Below are 20127 nucleotides of genomic sequence, written 5' to 3'. Positions count from 1 at the left end.
TGCGCAAAGTTATGCTATTTTAAAGTTCATTGTGTCGAAAAGTAGAAAACAGAGAAAATGGCTACGAACGTCACAAAACAGTTATTTATTTAACTGATATACCTTATCAAAATCATTATGTAGAGTTCAAATTAGGGTTTCAAACTTTTATAAAATAGTTTAGACATGTTCAGGATTACAAATATGCAAAAATTTGAAAATCGATAAAAATCACCCCCACAGCGTTTTTTTGGCCCATCTCAATTTCAACCTCTGCCCAGAAGCGTCTGCTTTTGACAGAACAGGTCACATATTATGATTCATTGTTTGGCATGCATGTCAATAAAAAATCTGTTACTGGTTTTTATTATCAAACTACGTGTATAAATTCAGGCACTTGCAACTGTACATGCACACGTATGTACCACAGCACGTACCGCACCAGTATTAATAATTTTTATATCAGGCCTCTAGTGGTAAAAATTAATCAGCATATTGTACATGTATGCTTTTGTAAATACATGTAGTACCCAGATGAGGACAATATTGTATGTATGTTTGATACTGTCCTCATCCGGGCGATTTCACAAATGTTGCTGGTTGTAATTCCCGCACAATCAAAAGCGGAGAACCTCGATCGCAGTTGTCAACCAGTCAACAGAGCGCAGCGCGCGGTACCGTCGCACGCGGACGCAGTGGGGTATCGCACACTGTTGTCATAAACACAATGGCAGCTTCGAGCGGCAAAAAAAATTACAAAAACAAAATATGAGAAAAAAAGACGGTGTCCTGAAAGTTATTTTTAGCGGATCAAGTCAGCCTGATGTAAATTATAATATTAGATGCTTTTGTTTTCTTGGGATACAAAAATATATTGCACTCGCTATCGCATGTGCAATATATTCTTGTATTTCCTCAAAGACATCTAATATTATATAAATCTTCCAAAGAAAAAGTCCACTAAATGCGGGTAGTACAGTGTATATCTAATATAAATCTCTGATATATCAAATAGATACCATTTTTCCACAACACGCAGAATAATTAGGGATAAATTCAATCATTTTTTTCAAAGGACAAGTGAAGAGGCATGTCAGAAACAGCGACCGTAACTAGAAAAAAATCACATTCCTTAATAATTGATCTGTTTACCTGTCTCATAAACATTTACATATATATGTACATATATATGTATATGTAACACTCAAAAATTGTGCTCGCTCATTTATTTAAAAAAAATTATACATATCAACATTATTTTTACAGGTTAAAACATGGAAAAATTACAAACCAATAGTTACCAATGAGGTTTTATTTATAGCTTGGTCTCAGAAAGTACCAAAATATACAAACAAAATCATTCCAATGAATAGTAAAATAGCTGATTAAAATCAAAATAACAAATACAGTAACTAGTATTAAGTTGCTTTTTTCTTTTTCCCCAATCTGTTTTTTTTTAATGCGTTTATGCTGATTTTACAAAATATACATGTATACAGATACATACTTGTACCCATCACCCCAAACATGTCAAAACCACTATTATTGGGCTATAAACCGTCTTTCTGTTGCGTTTCCCCAGGGGCAGTGTTGATATGTGAGCGTCAAGAGTTGGTTACTGTTGACAATCATGTGCTGCTTAACGGTATACTCTGTATATAGCGCTTCATCCAAAAGTTTCAAAGAGCACTTCCCATTTGACCTACATGTACATGTATCAAGATAGAATTGCGTCAACGCAGCTTGTGAAATATTATCCAGTTACGTATATGAGATACAAATTAACGCAGAATGCGCAAAATCTGAGGCAAACAAAATTTAACGTTCAAAATTCCCGTAGGGTTGTCTAAGGACTAACTCGAAAACAGCGATAGGTCAATTATTACCCCTGGTCGTTAGGCCACGAGACCAGTTTTTGCAGCAGCTCGAGATCAGCGCGTTCTGGTCTCTACCTTCACAGGTACATATTCATACTCCTGGGTGGAGAGGCAATTGTAGTGTCTTGCCCAACAACACAAGCACCATGTTCCCTGTGGGGGTGGGGGGGGGGAACCCAGGTACCACGGCATGTGAGCACAACATGTACAACCACAGCTCATACTGTTCGTGTGGCTTTGATTGCAGCCAGATACTTAATACAGATTGATCCAGATGTTTAATTCATCGGTCATATCAGTGACTTGTATACACTACTCTCTCTATGGAGACCTCTCTACCCCTCCTGGGGTTGATCCTGGCAGTGTTGAACTCCTGCAGTGCCTTAAAGACAAAGTTCAGGGAGTAACGCGGTGTGTTTTGGAACAGCGGAGGGATGTTACTGATCCGCTTGTGGTCGATGATGGGAACAAAACGGGCATTATTCCCACGCTGCCTGAACTCTTGATCCATCAAGCGGTAGATGAACCTGGCAAATGATCAACAAAATATAAATATTAACAGTCTGTAACGAAATCTACACTGAATTTTAAGAAGTATATATATACATGGTAAGTGAATAAAAAGCAAATGTCGGAACCATTGTTTTAGTGATGTTCTGCATGTAGCACTTTCAAAATCTAGGATATAATCGCCCAATTCATAAGCTTTCTTTTAGCACAAGAATCATTCAAATCACTCAAGTTATGGAATTCTAAACACAACCACCCTTTTAAAGTTCTGTCCACAGATCACCAAAAAGGTAAGTGTCCTTTCAGCAAACGAAAACAAATCACATACGGATGTGTGTGAATTGTTTTCGTTTTGCTGAAAGAACGCACACCTTGTTTTGTGATCCGTGGACAGAACTTTAAAACAGTGGTTGTGTTTAAAATTCTGTAACTTGAAAAATTACGTGAGTGATTTGAATGATTCCTGTACTAAAAGAAAGCTTATGAATTGGGCTTTGATATCCTAGATTTTGAAAGTGCTACATGCAGAACTTCACCAAAAGAATGGTCCCGACTTTTGGGGTTTTTTTCACCCTGTATATTCGAGTCTCCTAAAGTAGCGCACTTCAATGTCTCCCTTGACTTTCCTCATGCAGTGTTGCAAAACCTCTTTGCTAACAAACTTCAAATTCATTCAGTGAAATACATGTATGGTACTTTTACCTTAATTTTTGCTGTTGTACCTTGGTGAACAATTTCAGTGTCATGAAATTTCTTCCAAAATTCAAAAACAGAAATTGGGCACAAATTCAGCCGAGTGTTCCCTAACACGGCGTACTTGAACAAATCTCGGAAAATCCCAAGTTAACATTTAAGAATGTCTTTAGTTTGTCAGAAAATTGTGTTCTTATTTATGGGATTATTAAATTCCTTGGATTTACATGTAGCTGAATTTGAGGAGCATAATTGCAACAACATGCAACACTAAAACTAATACTAATGAACAGGTTCAAAACATTTCAAATGAAAATTCCAATGTGAAATAAAAATTAATTAAAGTTTCAATTTAAAAAGAAAATTCAAATTTCAAAATTAGAACTCAAATTTCAAATAATTCAAATTAAACTAAAAAATTCAAATTTCAAATAAAAATACAACTTTCAAATGCAAATTCAAATTTCAAATGGATATGAAAATTTAAAAATAAAATCTGACCTTGTGTTTAAAGATGACTGTACTTGACCAAATACCTCATCAATATAGTGTTCGTTGAAGATGACAACGATGTATGTTGCCTGCAAGAAACAAAACCCACCAATTTGCATAACAAATTCAAGATCTGTGAATCATTCATGATACCTCATTCAATTAATCAGGCAACAAGCCCAATTTTGACCCCTAAAAAGTCCTTTGTCATTGTTTAATCCTGCATTACTTTTGACCAAACAGACTTGTGTTTTTCATTCTTTCTACTGAATGATAAGATTTGGATGGACTTATGTCTTTGCCTGCAATCAGGGACCCCCTATCGTCCCTCTTATAACTTTTTTTGGCAGACCTCCCATATGTTTTGTACACGTTCGCCAAATTGGGGACCTTCGGGAATTGGGGACCCTATTGTCCTCTATTGTTCAACGTCCCCTATTGAATGCAGAAACAAACTCACACCCACAATTCTCTGACTACGTACGAAGTAGGAACTTACCCTTTGGAAGTGGTTACGCGTAGTGGCTTGTCTTTGTTCATCCTGTTCATCGGAAGCAGAGTCCATCTTTTCGTCTACAATGACATCTTGCCCTTGCTCCTTCAACGCAATGCCCAAATCAAATGCCTTTTTGTAGGATTTGTAGGGGTAGGTAATGAACCAACACTTCTCTGTAAGAGTGAATCAGAACAGTGAATCGATAAAATAAATACACAATAAAAGTTAATCTGAATATATGCTACTCATTAAGTTTTTTGGAAATATCCACCATTTGTTCACCGGCCAAAAAGAGTTCAACTTTCTGAGACTACAGGTTGTCCTACAAAAAAAAATTAAAAATTGGGCCAGTATTCAAAATCGTGTCTAATGATTTGCCGAGTAGAATTATTGGTCTTCCAAATGCTTTTTAGTTGGTTTCATTAGGATGTTTTGTTCAAAAGATACAGCAATCACAATACGGGACTTGAAAAACTACTTAAGCAACTTTTTTTTTTATTCACATGTACGGTAGATCTCCTGGATTCCAAAAACACTTTTGTCCAAATAATAAACTGATAAGCTGCACTAACACTTTTGGCCCATCCTTTGTGTGATTCTCTAACTGCGCTTTCTCACTTTCAAGGAAAGTGGCCCGAGATGATTTTCAACCCTTGAGTTCGATGAAGCATAGCGTTTGTTCCAATGCATCAATTTGAATAAAATAAAGTGTGCACGGTAGATTGGTTATCTGACTTTAAGAGGTAATTTGAAAATATTCCAAAATTCACATGCAATATGTACCTTGGTTTTCGACTGTTACATGTAGGTTCTTTGTGGGACAAGCTGTAGCACTAGCTCTGGAAGTTTCAGTTGCACATGCATGTGTCTCACCGATAAAGGAAGAATGTAAAACTTGACTTACTTTGGTTTGGGTCCAGAACTGGAACAGGAGATGCACCTGCTGAGGTTGAATTCACTGAGAGAGAATTGAGTGGTGAAATGTGGCTGTGTAATTGCTCTCCGTGGCACACTTCTTGATTAGATTGCTCGATGTCAAAAATCATCATCTGCGTGCCATCATTCATGAAAGGGCGGGGGCGCCACACTTTGCTGTGTCCAGGTAGTGGCCAAGTTGAAAAGGCACTGTCATGATCCCTGTTCTTCTGTCGAAGCCAGTGAGGATTTGGATCCGACTGAAGCCCATTGCAACTACCGGATCCATCCGTGTTTAGAGACAACTTACTCCTATTAAAGTTCTGTGGCTCTTGTCCAGATTGGGGTCCTGGGGTGCCATTTGGGATGCTCTGATGGAACACAGACTGAGAATGCATGGTAGTGTCTGGAATGTGACTCGGTGGCAGACGCGGGATTCCATTGTCGGAGGCGCTCATCTGATCTTGCCAGCCGTGAAAGGATGATTCCCCTGGGGAGGGATGGCCTTTGGATTGGCTGTGCGCCTTGTCCCTTTCATAGCAAGATGGACCTGGACCATGTTCATAATGCTGACTGGATGAGACACTATGACATCTGTGGCTGTCTGTTGGAGCTACCGGATCAAGGAAAGTGCCCTCTAAAGAAGAAAGAATCGTACCTTTGCATGAAAACATGTAGAGCCATTCAAAATATACAGTTTAAACAAACTGAAACTTGAATTGTTACACTACATGTGTTGTTACACAACATGTAACAAACTCAGAAAGATGCATCAGAAATGAATTTGGTAAAAAAGAAACTGTCAATAATACATGTAATGTAACAGTTGTGAATAATATTGTACATGTACGTTGATCACTCACCTGACATCATTACACTGATTAAAGTCGCGACGTCTTTTCGCGAAGGTTCCAAGTCTTGCAACGTGTTGATTAGCACGTGTACAGGCACGTCTTGATCTACGCTCAGTCCTTGCTGCCATTCCTTCAGAACTTTATTGGTTGGTGAGAAGTCTGGTTGCAGACACTCAAACTTTGTGTGCTGCCATTGAAAAGATTCAAACATTCCAAATTTCAATTTTCAGTAGCCCTTAGAAGCAAGCCAGCTGCAGTCCACAAAAGTAAAGACTGGTTTACATGGTTTATGAATATTTTCTTGGTAAAGGAAGCTGTGGAAAGGGCCTCATTTTCAAGCACGTAAACAGTTCTGCAATGATGAAAACTAGCACTCTGCTTTTCAACTGTAACAATTATTTAGTTTCAAATTGCTAAAGAAAGTGAATGCATCAAACGAAATGTAAAGACTTTAATCTTTAACCCTAACCGCCCTGAATCCTCCAAAATCCTTTTTGCAAATTGGAGGAATTTGCAGGATTGAGGTTACATGGCAAAAGTGCGTTGCTGATTTCGGAGTATGCACTGTGTCAAGGTCTTGGGCCGGACCTTGTGTTGTTTATGCTCAGCCGTGCATAAATTTAGTCCTTGATTATACTTGACATCCTCCGCACTGCTCCAGGATGTCACTGCCTCTGCCTCAACCTATTGACAGTCATAGCCGGAGGATTTTGCAGGATTCAGGCCGTGGTCACCCCTCCATGGACCATATTCAAGAAATAATGGAGGAATTTGCAGGATTGAGGCGAGGCCAATTGGGGGATTTTGCAGGATTGAGGCTACGTCCTAGCAAAAAGACCTAGGGAGTTAGGGTTAAACTAAAAAGTTTCTAGCTGTTATCCAAATAATAGGTCCCTGAATGTATCAACTTACATCAATCCATTCAGCAGTGAATTTTTGTGGATCCAGATAAGCAGCAAAAAGCCTCCAATCCGAAGAAGACCGAGGATTTAATTTCTTGCCCACAGCATTGATTGCCATGAAGGTAATCCGTGGCCTTTGACGTGGCAACGTCGTACAGGACATCTTGGAATTCATGACTGCACATCTACTGTCAAAGATGGATGACAGTGGCTACATGACATCTATCCTAAACAAAAAGAGAAAGACAAACAAACATCTGAAATAAACATCAGAAGATGTGAGGGTCAGACAACTCTCTTTGGAAATTAAGTCCTCAATTTCTTACATTTGTAATGTACATGTATGTATGTAAATTTCTGTGCGACTTTTCAGGCTCCTCTTTAGTCATGTTCGTTTGGCCCAAGTTTGAGCCAAGAATGTTTTACGCAGTGGCTATTGTTACGGCAGTCAACCGTCTGTTTCCCTGACTTCATAGTATTCAACGCCGGCATCTTTGGCTGTTGGAACCAGACTATCAACCAAACGGTTCTCAGACTTTATTTTCCTTAAAAAAAAAAACTCCTCAAAATCCACTTATTGCATGTCCAAAGAAGAAAATGATATCTACTTCGATAAAAAGTAGGATTTGATCAGTAAAACCATAAAAAGAATAAAGAAAAAAAAAATGGCACAGCCTGGATCTGATCCCAGAACCTTTAGCATGGTTGTCGAGTATTCAACCAAACAAGCTACCAAAGCACTCCGGTTGGTACATGAAGGTGCAAACATTATAAAGATTCGCGATGGTGTACATGTATCTGAAATGCCTTAACAATAAAAGATGGAAATCGCCTTATGGCTGTGGTAACAGTAACCACTTTAAATTTACTTTTATCATTCCAAAATGAAAAGCAATCTTAAACAAACCTCCAAAATTCTAATGATTGTACTATTTGTAATTCTATACAGTATCTTTTGGTAGAAAATGCCTAATTTGAAACATACTTTCAGTTGACGCCATGTGAATTAATGCGGTTCTGCGCACACATGTAAATGGTGCGATGCAGTGATTGCCATCGTTATGTTCGTGTTGCCTTTTGAGGTTGTCATCCTCATTTTACCCCAAAATTTCCCACAAAATATCTAAACCCTGCCATCTGTCCACAATGTATGTTGGTTTAAGTATCGATCGCTAACTACAATGTACATGTAATAGGCCTAGTTTGTCCAAAAACCTAAAAGTTGATTTTCCTTCCCGTGTATATAGAAACGGGGTCATAATTCCCAGAAAAGTAAGGTCTCCTTTTGTCCCATACTTTGTACAATAACGCGTTAACTCTCCTGTAGTTAGACCATTCGAAACACCTCAAAATCTGGGTGCTGGCAAATTGGAGGGAAGAAAATGCTGGACCTTTTAAAATCCTCCAGAATGTATTGTTACTGCACTACCACACCTTTCAATTCCTTTCGAAAGGTATTGAAAGGGCAATTTACTGAATTTGCCCACAGAGTTGCTTCACCTTCCGAAACCTTTCGAAAAGTCCCAAAGTTCCAGCACTATTTCACCTTTCAAAAACCTCCTAGTCAGGCAAATTTAAAATGTTTTGAAAGGTCTGATAATTCTCCTTGCCAACTGCACTGGGCATAGCAGGGTTACTTACATAATCATCGCAAAGACTATGTAAAATAACAGTTATTGTGGAAAAACCCCTTCCACATATGTGCCCAACGGAAGAATAAAAAACCTGAAATCCATGAATATTTTTAGAGGGTTAAACTTGTTTGGATTTATAGCCTTCAGAAGTTCATTAGGCTTACCTGGGCGCATAACTGCAGTATGTATGTATTACAGTACCGATCATTGTAAACCTACCACCGGTTAACGGTAACCAATGGTTACCTATAATCCTCCCGATAATCTCGTTGCGTTTGGACGAAAGGCCGCAAAACGGCATGCTTATCCGATTGGTAAACAGTCTGCGGTCAGGCTAAGGTTGTAAACTTCCTGCCTTCGTTCATGGATTCTATAAACAACGTTCCCTCCTGCAGCAGCCTACACATCGTTTTATTGTTCCAGTACACGCACTTGTGGTTAGATAATGCAGTCGTAAAATCCTTGAGTCAATTATCTGCTATCGTGTATCAACTTTTGACCACGATCTTTCCAGCTGCAAGAAGGCATGCTGACCGATGTATGGTGCAAGTACCTCCAAGGCCGCTTATCATCAAAGATATATACAATGTATAAGTTTTGAAGTTCGCCTGTCAATCATCGTCTCGAAATGGCTTTCCAGACAAGAATATATAGGACACTATTTTATTCCCCGGCTGTAATTGGGGAACATGTATAAAAATGTGCTTGGTCGTTTTTTTAAAGTAAAACAACGACAAACACCTACACGAACTCTCCGTTAAATATCCTGTGGATTTCTGGGAAACATTTAATACGAACTATGCTTAGTTTCTTAACAAATAATATCAAGGTAACCAGCATCCCTTGGACCATTAACTGAACGTCAAAGAATATTTTTAATATATATTCTAGACAAATTTGTCTGGTCCTCTCGATTTTTGAAACAAAACAATTCCCTACATCCCATCCCATTAAATTCTGAACTCCTCGTTAAATCCTGCGAATTCGTGATTTTATTTAATATGAATTGTTCTAAAGTTTTTCTTATTTTTAAAGGAATGAGGGTCAAGATTACCAATAGCCCTTGGTCTTTTAATCGAACAATCAAATATATTCTAAAGTACATTCTAGAGTATCATTAAAACAAAATAATAGGCCGTGCGCTGTTGTTGTTGTAATGTTCTTTTTTAATAAACGAAGAAAATCGTCATTCCCATTTAGGCCAAAAAATACTTCTGCTTCTGATTACATGCTTTTCCAAAATAGGGTCGGTCGGTCGGAATATTTGTTTTGCCTTTTTTTTAATGCTGATTGAATGGGGTATTCAATTATATGCGGAGTTTTAGACTGAACTTTTTCCATTGCACTACGAAAGCTACACAAAAAATGCCACAAAAAGTTAACGCTAGTCAAGACTGGAAACTGGCCAAAACTCCGTAATTCATGAGTGAATGCATGTGTGGCCAGCGGGCGACAGACCTCGTTTTTACTGTGGACAATTTTGGGGAAACACGCTGGATCGTATCACTCCAAGTACGAGTAGTGCCATCTGAAAATGAACGCTTGAACACGGAAAATACATACACAGACAAGAGAGATCAAGCTCTGTGAATAAACTTGCTAAAATGTTCCTTCTCCATTGGTGTTTTCTTGGCATTTTTACGACGTCGAATCCGACTGACCAGTAAACAGTGCACCGCGTGGGCCTGCCATGCTAGCGCTCTGCGCTATAGCGAATAGCTACCGTACGTGTACATGCACAGACTGGTTTATACCGCACTTTTTTGTCTTATTTTCTATAGCCTCGGAGAGAGCGAGAGAGAGCGAGAGAGAGCGAGACACCGAATACATTCAAGGGGTTAATTTAATATAATTTGTCTGGTTCTAAATTTCTTGATTGTTACAATAAAAATGCGATTTCCAGAATAACTCAAAAGTCCTAGCCCATTAAATTCCGAACTCTTCGCTAAATCTCCTGTTGATTCCTGTAGACAATTTAATACGAATTATGATACTTAGATTTTGTTATTTTCAGGAATAACATCACGATTATTATCAGCAGCCCTTGGACTTTTATACTGAACGTCAAAGTATATTTACACAATAAAACTATTGAAAGGCCATGCCATTTTATTTTAGAGAGAGACGCCGAATACAACCAAGTGGTTAATTTAATACGGTCTGATTCGCTTGATTTTAAAATAAAACGATTTCCAACGTCCTAGCCCATTAAATTATGAACTCTCAGTTAAATCTTCTGTGAACTCCTGGGGAAACGTAAATACGAATTATGCTTTTTTTTTTTATTTCAAAGGAATAAGATCAAGATTATCAACAGCCCTTGGACTTTTATATTGAACGTCAAAATACATTCTAGAGTAACATCTAGCCTTCACGGAATAATGTAAGCGGGGTGGGTTTTTTTTGGGGGGGGGGGGGAGGCGATGGGGGGTTTAAATGAAGAAGAAAGTCTTGCCCCGAAATAAACACATGGAGGGCCCTGCATTTAATGAATTATTTTGGGACTTGGAATATCCCTACCCGACTCGTTATTTTTTCATGTGCATATTCACAAAAGGGGCCCGTGTGAAATTTCAGTTTACCTCATTTTCTGTTTGAAGTTTTTATGGTCTTTGAAAAAAATGCCCAAATAAAATCTTTAAAAAACCTTCCCAGCAGAATGATTGATGGCCGCATTGATCAAATTGATACAACACATATGTTGCTCGTTATATACAAAGGATCAGTTTGGCATCAGCTAAAGGCGCCGCCGAACTTTGAGGACGGTGTCCCATGAACAGTCTCAGCCAATTAAATGAGCCGGTCCCGGCAAATAAATACGCCATTGGTTGCTTTCTCCACGGACTATTTATGCTTTCATGAATATGACGCGCCTTCCGCACTCAAACGGATATTGATGGCCAATGGCTGGAATTCCTTGCTAGGCTGAGCCGCAGGTGCAGCATGCCCACTGTCATGTCACGCGCCAACCTGGTTGCCTAGAGATACTGTTGCTAGGGAGGCTCCCCTGTGATGTCCCAGACTGCCGGTTGCGTAGCCAGAAAATCTTGCATGGGAGAGAGCGGGTGTGACTATTTTCTCGAATGCTGACGCTTTGGGGACATTTGTGAAGGCAACAACCCCAAAAAAGTCCTGCTTCCGATTTATATGCCATTCAAAAATAAGGTTGATCGGTAGGGAATTTAATTTTTTTGCCATTTTTATTATGGAGGGCCAGTGTTTCCCCTGCCCATTCTTTTGTGAGGTGGCCCGCCTCGGGACTTTTTGAGGCCGCCTCGGCCTTTTTTGGCCAATGTTGCCGCCTCACGGATACGAAAAAGGAATAAAAAAATATTATAATCAAACCTGTGCATTTTATGTGTGTGTCTTTGTATTTCACCTTCGAATTCTCCGGACTAATGTTAGTGTTCTTTGAGATCGTTATTCGTACCGTAAACCATGGAGAAATTTCTCCATGCGTAAACGAAGTCGATGTACCTGCAATTCTCTAGCTAGTATGGAGCCTTTTCAACGTCCGTGTACGTGTGTATATTACTGGTCGAGTCTGGGTGCATGTCGACTCGAGATTTTCGACTGAGTGACGAAGTGACAATGATCCCATTTATGGATACACTGCGCAATCCTAAAATGAACGCATATCCTCCGTGCTTAACAAGGCAGATAGTCCCAGAATGCTGCGCACGTTCCGGCTGATTCGCAGTGAGCTCCTCATGTGCAATTGGGCAAGTGATGCGACGATCGTTGGTTGCACAGCACGCGTGCGTACATTATGTATGACCTGGTACCCTGCTCAGCCTGCCAAGCGATCGGTGAATGCAATTTGTTCGTTTTATTTCTCCATGGTTTTCCGAAGGCTACAAAACGGTACCAAGTAACGGTTTTCAAATCAAAAATCCTCAAAATACATGCATAAGAAGTCCACGAAAGGGGGTTTATTCGGAAGCTTGGACTTTCAGGAGAACACGAAAGTTTTTTTTTTTGTCAAAAAAAAATAATGCCGGCCCGTTCCGGCAGCCGATGTTATCGGCATGCCGCAACGCGTGATTACGCGTACACGTGCATGTTCCGTGTTGCCGCGTTGTGTGTACCGTGAATGGAGCTGTATTTTACCCGTGTGTTACGGCGGGCTGTGTGGTCGCATTGCGGTGTGGGCCCAGAGTCAGATATGTCTGTCCGTACAATCGTGCCGCGCGGTGTTAGTGTTACGGGGGGAAAAAATCATAACTTTTCTGTAACGAGTGATAAAAAGCCTGATTAAACATTTTGATGGATTCGAAAATTTAGAGGTGTTAAAATAATAATAATATTTTGACACTAAAAATTTCAGCATGTTTTCAATTTCATTGAATTTTTTTTATTTTAACTATTATTTCTCCAGAATGCAAGCTCAAATGAAACTAATTTAAACGTTAGTGATTTTGTCGTGTGATTCTCTTTCCAATTATACCAAATTTTCCAGGGTTGTAAAAAAAATCCAAAAAGTGCTCAACTCCCTGGTGGTAGGCCTACATTTTCACAAATAAATAGGGGCCTATGTAGGATTTTTTGAAAAAAACTTCAATAATTTATATCAATATTTTATTCACATATACTGCCCAAAAAAGTAAGAAGAAAGTGACCTTAAATGCCTCACATTGCACCACAGAGCGTCTAGAACGCAAAATTTTTCGGGGCCCTTAAGCGGGCCCCGAACCCCACGCCGCAAAGGCTTCGCGCTTCGCGCTCGCGGGGTCTGTTTTCGACCAAATTTATTTTACCACCTCACACCTTCCACCAACCCAGAGGAAACACTGATGGAGGCGTCTGCGCGTAATCAAGGGTAAAAGGTAGGAATTAATGGTTCTAGGGTGTTTTTTCCTTCATTTTTTTCCCATAAAAAAATAGGGTAGGTAGGGGCCGTCAAAATAGGGTAAGTCGAGAAACCGGAAGCAGAACTCTGTTTTGGGCCTAAGATGTGGCTTCTATTTCGTCAAATAAAAAGACCACAAAATAATGGGGCCGTATCATAAGTCCGACGCCTCATAGGTCCGACGCCTCATAAGTCCGAAATTGCGGACTTTTGAGGCGTCGGACTTATGAGGCCTAAAATGTATTTATTCCGCTTCATAGGTCCGACGCCTCATAAGTCCGACAAATTAAACGTCTCGTTATTCCGTTGTCGGACTTATGAGGCGTCGGACTTATGAGCGGACCCAAAAATAATAGGCCATGCCCATTTATTCACCCGACCTCAGAGAGAGAGACGCCGAATACATTTAAGGAGTTAAGTTAATACAATTTGTCTGATTCTCTTTTTTTTTTTAAATGAAACGATTTCACCACATCTTAGCCCATTAAATTCTGAACTGTCAGTTCAATCTCCTGTGAATTCCTGGGGAAAATTTTATACGAATTATGCTTAGTTTTTATTATTTTTAAAGGAATAAAATCAAGATTATCAACACTGAACAGCCCTTGAACTTTTATTAATACTGAACGTGAAAAATATATTCAAGAGTAACATCTACACAAAATAATGTAGGCAATGTTATGGGTTTTTTTAAACGAAGAATAATATCAAAAAAGACATGGAGGTATCTCTGCATTTAATGACTCATTTTGGGACTTGGAATATCCCTATCCGACTCGTTATTTTGCCATGTGCATATTCACAAAACCGGCCTGGGTGAAATTTCAGTTTCCCTCATTTTTTTTCCAAAGTTTTCATGGCCTTTGAAAAAATGCCCAGATAAAATATAACAAAAAAAAAACCTTCCCCGCAGAATGATTGATAGCCGCATTGTTCAAATTGATACAACACATATTCGTTGTTGTTACAAAGATCTATTTGGCATCATTTAAAAGGCGCCGCCGAACTTTGAGGACGGTGTCTGATGAACAGTCTCAGCCAATTAAATGAGCCGGTCCCGGCAAATAAATACGCCATTGGTTGCTTTCTTCACGGACCATTTATGCTTTCATGAATATGACACGCCTTCCACACTCAAATGGATATTGATGGCCAATGGCTGGAATTCCTTGCTAGGCTGAGCCGCAGGTGCAGCAAAACTGTCACATTCCAACCTGGTTGCCTAGAGATACTGTTGCTAGGGAGGCTCCCCTGTGATGTCCCAGACTGCCGGTTGCGTAGCCAGAAAATCTTGCATGTGAGAGAGGGTGTGACTATTTTCTCGAATGCTGACGCTTTGGGGACATTTGTGAAGGCAACAAACAAAAAAGTTCTGCTTCCGATTATTTTTTCATGGCGTTCAAAAATATGGTAGGTATGGTAGGTAGGGAATGTATTTTTAATTTTTTTTGACATTTTTTTTGGTAGGATCATTATGGAGACGTATGCGGCACAAGGTAGACATTGATGGTATCGGGTGTTTTGTTCTCATTTTCCCATATAAAAATAGGGCAGGTAGGGAACCGGAAGCAGAACTTTCTTATGGCCTAAGATGCGGCTTCTATTTCGTTTAATAATTTTTTTAAAGATAATCTGAGCTTGAACGTTACGTACAAAATACAAATAAACGATCTTCCTCAGGCCTGGAAAATGTCTTTCTTGAAGTGACATTTTTGAAGTGACAGTGACACTATATTTGACAACACTAGCAGAAGATTGAGTTCTTCTTTATTTGTATTTCGCCTCTGGAAATGTTTTTTTCCTAACATTTTCGTATTCCCCCCCCCCAAAAAAAATACCCAGGCGGCCTCTCAAAGAAAGAAGCCTGATTCCCCCCCCCCCCGGGCATGATACTATATAGGTCGTTTTTTAGACCGCTCTTTGGATACGTACGTACTATACAGTCTATACTGTAGAACGTTTTCGTGAAATGTTCTGAAAACCGGTATCCACTCATCATACTCATACTGTAGTGTAGCGGCCTGTTGGTACATGTATGAGTGCAGAATTACTCCAGGTAACAATGTTATTATCTCGCAGTGTTTGCTAAGGATTAAGCGCAGATAAGAAGCGTTCGCCGACCTCATAAAAACGAACTACCGCCACGAGATCTGCCTGTGGTTCAATGGTAAACACAACAACGTGTACTGCAGCAATAAAACGATATCGACTTGCCGCTTGACTGCAGGATCGTTTGTGGTTTTTTAATCCCCGCTAATCTGCCTTCCGTAGTGGGCAGAGCTGAAACACTTTGACGAAGAACGTATTTACCGTATAACAGGAATTGTTTACTCTGATCGGTACTGTATGTACATTGCACCAAATCGCCAATTTCTGAATACACCCATTCAAATCATGTACCGGTACATCAACTACTTTTTGTAAAGGTGAGTTTTACTGGAGATTTGAGATTGCAAAACTTTAAACCATACCTAGGCTACACAATGTACTTACAGCAGATCACATGATGATAGTCTAGACGCCTTTAGTTTGCGAGTCCAGAAAGGGTATATTCCTAGCCTACCGGTGCCAACATGACCAATGCGCATTTTGTGCCACAACACATAATGGTACGTGTAGCAGTATCTACGATAAATTCTGCAGTCAACTGTGCATACATACAGCGTACCAAGTTGCACCACGAACAAAGTCCATTTTGTTCATGAACAGCGTATGCCACACCTTCAGCTTTGTGATTGGCCCCCCAAAAAAGGTTGTGTTTCTGGTAATACTGCCCAAACAGAACGGGTCGGTAGGTAGGTTTTTTTCAAACATGCATGTACATGTACAATGTACTTTCCATATACATTAACACAAGCATATTGCAGGCATGCAACTGGGAAGTCACACAAAAAGTGGACATTCAAATCTTTCCCAGACTTTGTACAATGTTTTTCTATTTTCAATGGCACACATGGGAAGTAAAAAAAAGGGGAGATCAGCTGATCCGAGGAAAAGTTGCATGCCTGATATTGGAGGACAAATTATGGACAGACCTGTAGATAAACTTGTAAGGATCGAGGAGCTTAGTATATACTGCATATTCTTACAAGTGGTCCAGACTTGTAGTTGTACTTGGGGTATTTTTTTTACTTCTAAACAAATACATGTACAATGTATATGAAAAAAGAAACCTCAAACAAAAGTTATGAACTACACGTATAACATTTTTAAAAAAATAAAAATCAACTGCCGACCCTACTCGGAGGGGTTACAATAAACGCAGCATTTTTCTATTCTGGCCTTGTCAATACATTGTGCATATCACAATCACATTCAATCTAGAGTTAGACCCCTTGGATTTGCCTTTTCAATACAGCCAAAAAACCGAGGTCAAATAGCAGGACAATTGAATACATTTCATTATATTTGGAAAGATGTATTGAAATCAGAAATTTGCATGTACTGTATTATAACTCACCAGAGCGTAACGTTATAAAGTTGTCTGTATGCAGCGTACAATGTACAGTACATGTACGGTAGTTGCGTTTATAGGCCTATTTTCACTGTCAACATGGTCAATGTTAGGCCAAAAAAAAAAAATAAGTCGGTCTCTGGTCAGCGCACGCGTCGATTTTAATCATGCGCGTCGATCTTTTTTTTTTCCAAAATGTTCCGCGGTAGCTCCAATGCTAAATTTAGCAGCCATCTCATGAAATGAAGACTTTAATTATTTTCTTCAGGTTGTTACAGGAGAAAATATTTACATTAAATAATATTCATAAATTTACCTCAGACAGTTTAGCTATTCCTACTGGTCGAGAGCCCGTCACGTGGTCGGTCTTAAACGGATGATAAAGACATGGCTAGCTGGTCTTAAACACTTTTCCAGTGTCACAATAAAATGTGGACTCCTAAAAATCCAATGCCTCTTACCGTTTCATTGGTTGAACGTTCACAATCATCACGTAAGCATGCGCATAACTACCAGCGAGTCAGAATTTTAAAGTTCTAAATTCAAAACGCAACACCCCAAGTGCGTTCTGCGCGACATCGCGCAGAACATGCTTCGCGCGCGTCAATCTCCATAAAAGGGTTGTTTACATCTTACTCGCCAGCTGAACACTCCATTAGGCCTATTTTGCTAGAGGGATGTTTCAAAAAGCATGAAGTGAACTTGTTAACAAAATCAGGATTTTTTGAACGAATTTTTGAATTTTTTTTACCGAAAAGGTATTTATGAATGGGAATAAATACGCTCGGTCGGTATTTATCACTCTGTTTAAGACCGCTTAGAGTCTGGGTGCTGATAATTACCCTCGCCTCCGGCTCGGGTTATTACAATTGGCAATGACACCTTCTTGAATATCAGCAGGATTAATTTTGTGGAAAGAGGGCAGGGCTTTGATTTATGAGGGAAATTCAGGGGTAAAAGACGACGATGACCACCAGAAAACAGACTAAAAAACCAAGATGGCAAACCTGAAAGCTCAATGCGATGAAAGCTTGATGCTGATTGGCTGATAAAAATAATCATCTATTTATTTTTTTAGCAGCCAATCAGCATCGGGCTTTCATTATGTAGGGATGGATGGTAAACCTGAAAGCTCAATGCGATGAAAGATCGATGCTGATTAGCTGATAAAAAATAAACATCTCATTTATTTTTTTTAAGCAGCCAATCAGCATCGGGCTTTCATTATGTAGGGATGGCAAACCTGAAAGCTCAATGCGATGAAAGATCGATGCTGATTAGCTGATAAAAAATAAACATCTTATTAATTTTTTTAGCAGCCAATCAGCATCAGGCTTTCATTATGAAGGGGCTTTCACGCGTGTGAGAACTACAACATGCATGTCTGACTGCGAAAAAAGGTAGAAAAGTCACATTTTCTTTGAAAGTGCTTTCAAAATTACAACTAACATGAGTTTATATGAAGAAAAGAGACTGCTTTAGCCTGCAAAAGTCACTTTGGTAATGGACAGTCATCTGCAAAAGTCAGTTTTGAACAGAACTTGTAAAAATAGAGGTGTCCTAAAAGTAAGGATTACCTTTTTTTTCCATTTTGTTTTTTCCTTTTTTTGGGGGGCCCCCCCCCCCTTGCCTTATCCAATGACGCCCATGCTACCATATTTCGGAGATGAAGGTGCAATCATTTGTGGAATGATCACCATGTTAATAAAGACAAAATTGTTTTAAACATTGGGACTTCATTCTTCACAGGCTTTTATTTATCAGACCTGTAATTTTTTTTTTTAACTTGTTTTTTTATTAGGAGCCTAATTCTTTTATTTTTTTTTATTTTTTTTAATCAAAGATTTCAATCAACCGCAACTTTAGGAACCCATTTATCATTCCAAATGACTCAGTTTTACAACCTTAATGCAAATTGCAATCTTCTCGTTGTCGTAGTTTTCCAAATTTCAATGTAGGCCTAGTATTTGACGATCATGTAGTTTTGGGCCCAGTTCCCTATAAGCTTGAGAGAACAAAATCCACTTTCAATATTGCCTACCAAACTTCATGAACTTGGCTACATTACAAACATGCAGACCACATACATGTACACTGTATGTAAACGATTGAGGGCGGGTTTTGAACTTTTGAGGGAAATCTTGGAATAAATGGATGATAATATTGACAAAACACGACATGAACAATATTACTAGATGCCGATCACCACGATCGTGTAGACCTACTGCTTCAAAAATCGTAATTTCTACCCCAAACTGTTGAAAATTAACAAGGTGTCATTAGAATAGACACTGACAGAAGTTTCCTTTAGGCTAAAAATTGTTGAATGATAAAATTTACTTGTTTACTTTAAGAATAAGATCACCTTAAATTGTGAATACCATTACCATGCATAAAAAAGTGGATTCAAATTAGCCTGAATAACTCTAGCCCCATAAATGTGGCCTATTTACTGGACTGCCTCTGTAAACATAGGCCACACATCCACATGTACAAAAATCGTGTCGACTTTGCCAAATTTTGATTTTCACATTTAGGCTTAGTTTGTAGGATTGTTTTGCTTTAGAAGCATACTCACCCTCTTTATAGGCTAATCAGAAAGTGCTGCCTTTTTCAGATGTCTAATTTTTGTGAAATTTCATGTTGAAATTTTGATACGCAAACGTGTAAAAATGAATCTGGAAATTTCACGATAAATATACATCTGAAAAAGGCAGCACTTTCTGATTAGCCTATAAAGAGGGCGAGTATGCTTCAAAAGCAAAAAAAACCTACAAACTAAGCCTAAATGTGGAAATCAAAATTTGGCAAAGTCAACACGATTTTTGTACATGTGGATGTGTGGCCTATGTTTAGTAAATAGGCCACATTTATGGGGCTAGAGTAACTCCAGCTCTATAATGCTTATAAGCATTACAGCTGGTGGAGTTACTCAAGCTATGATGTAGTAGTATAATCATGATAATATAGGCCCTCAATTTGCTCAAAGACAGTCCATTTTTAACGTAGGCCTACACCATGTAGTTCTACATGTAGTTCAGCAACTAGCCTAGTGGTACAACCATTCCTCCATGGTACAACAATTCAATACAATTTGAAAAGAATACTTTTTGTAAGCCTGCGTAAATACAATGTAGGACTGCTTGTGCTACCGGGTACAGTGCTTAACTACCGCCGCCCGAGTAGCACTAGCAGTGCTGAGTGGCCCGCAACAACAGTGCAACTGTATATTTACCGCAGTGTTTCATTCACGTCATTGTTCACGAAATGCGCACAATTTCGATACAATCTTCCCCGACAACAATTCATTCTCTATTCTACTTACCAATTACACACTACTTATTGTCATCATGGCGAGGGAAATATAGAAATCCCTGTCCCATCAGCCTGGAAGATTGGAACACTAAAAGTAATACATAACGTGCATTTGTACAGTTTAGCCTACATGTACTTTTTGTAGGCCCTATCATAC

General features: G+C 39.1%; 1 protein-coding gene across 4 annotated transcripts; it reads right to left on the bottom strand.

Annotated features, from left to right (window-relative positions):
- Nucleotides 1–692: 692 nt before the first annotated feature.
- Nucleotides 693–20127, bottom strand: LOC119733404. 4 transcript variants are annotated; one of them, XM_038207008.1, is made up of 7 exons: nucleotides 19981–20127; nucleotides 6729–6945; nucleotides 5826–6003; nucleotides 4952–5599; nucleotides 4051–4220; nucleotides 3561–3640; nucleotides 693–2383 (listed from the first exon to the last, which is right to left on the bottom strand). In XM_038207008.1, the coding sequence occupies exons 2-7, from the start codon at nucleotides 6891–6893 to the stop codon at nucleotides 2152–2154; spliced, it is 1473 nt and encodes a 490-aa protein (XP_038062936.1). In that variant the 5' UTR covers nucleotides 6894–6945; nucleotides 19981–20127; the 3' UTR covers nucleotides 693–2151. The 4 variants fall into 4 exon arrangements, with proteins under 4 accessions (XP_038062936.1, XP_038062972.1, XP_038062950.1 ...); XM_038207044.1 differs by having other exon boundaries at nucleotides 6729–6940; XM_038207022.1 differs by lacking the exon at nucleotides 19981–20127 and adding an exon at nucleotides 15695–15953.

Source organism: Patiria miniata, unplaced genomic scaffold (genome assembly GCF_015706575.1).
Source record: "Patiria miniata isolate m_02_andy unplaced genomic scaffold, ASM1570657v1 HiC_scaffold_1, whole genome shotgun sequence".
In the NCBI taxonomy this organism is placed as follows: Eukaryota; Metazoa; Echinodermata; class Asteroidea; order Valvatida; family Asterinidae; genus Patiria; species Patiria miniata.
This window is presented reverse-complemented; position numbering and strand designations above follow the sequence as displayed.

Excerpts from the sequence above, each read along its gene's own strand:
- LOC119733404 (XM_038207008.1), bottom strand. The coding sequence starts at position 6,893 with ATGAATTCCAAGATGTCCTGTACGACGTTGCCACGTCAAAGGCCACGG. Across the intron at positions 6,004-6,728 it reads TCACTGCTGAATGGATTGAT|CACACAAAGTTTGAGTGTCT; the intron begins GTAAGTTGATAC and ends TTTCAATGGCAG. Across the intron at positions 2,384-3,560 it reads CAGTCATCTTTAAACACAAG|GTTCATCTACCGCTTGATGG; the intron begins GTCAGATTTTAT and ends ATCATTTGCCAG.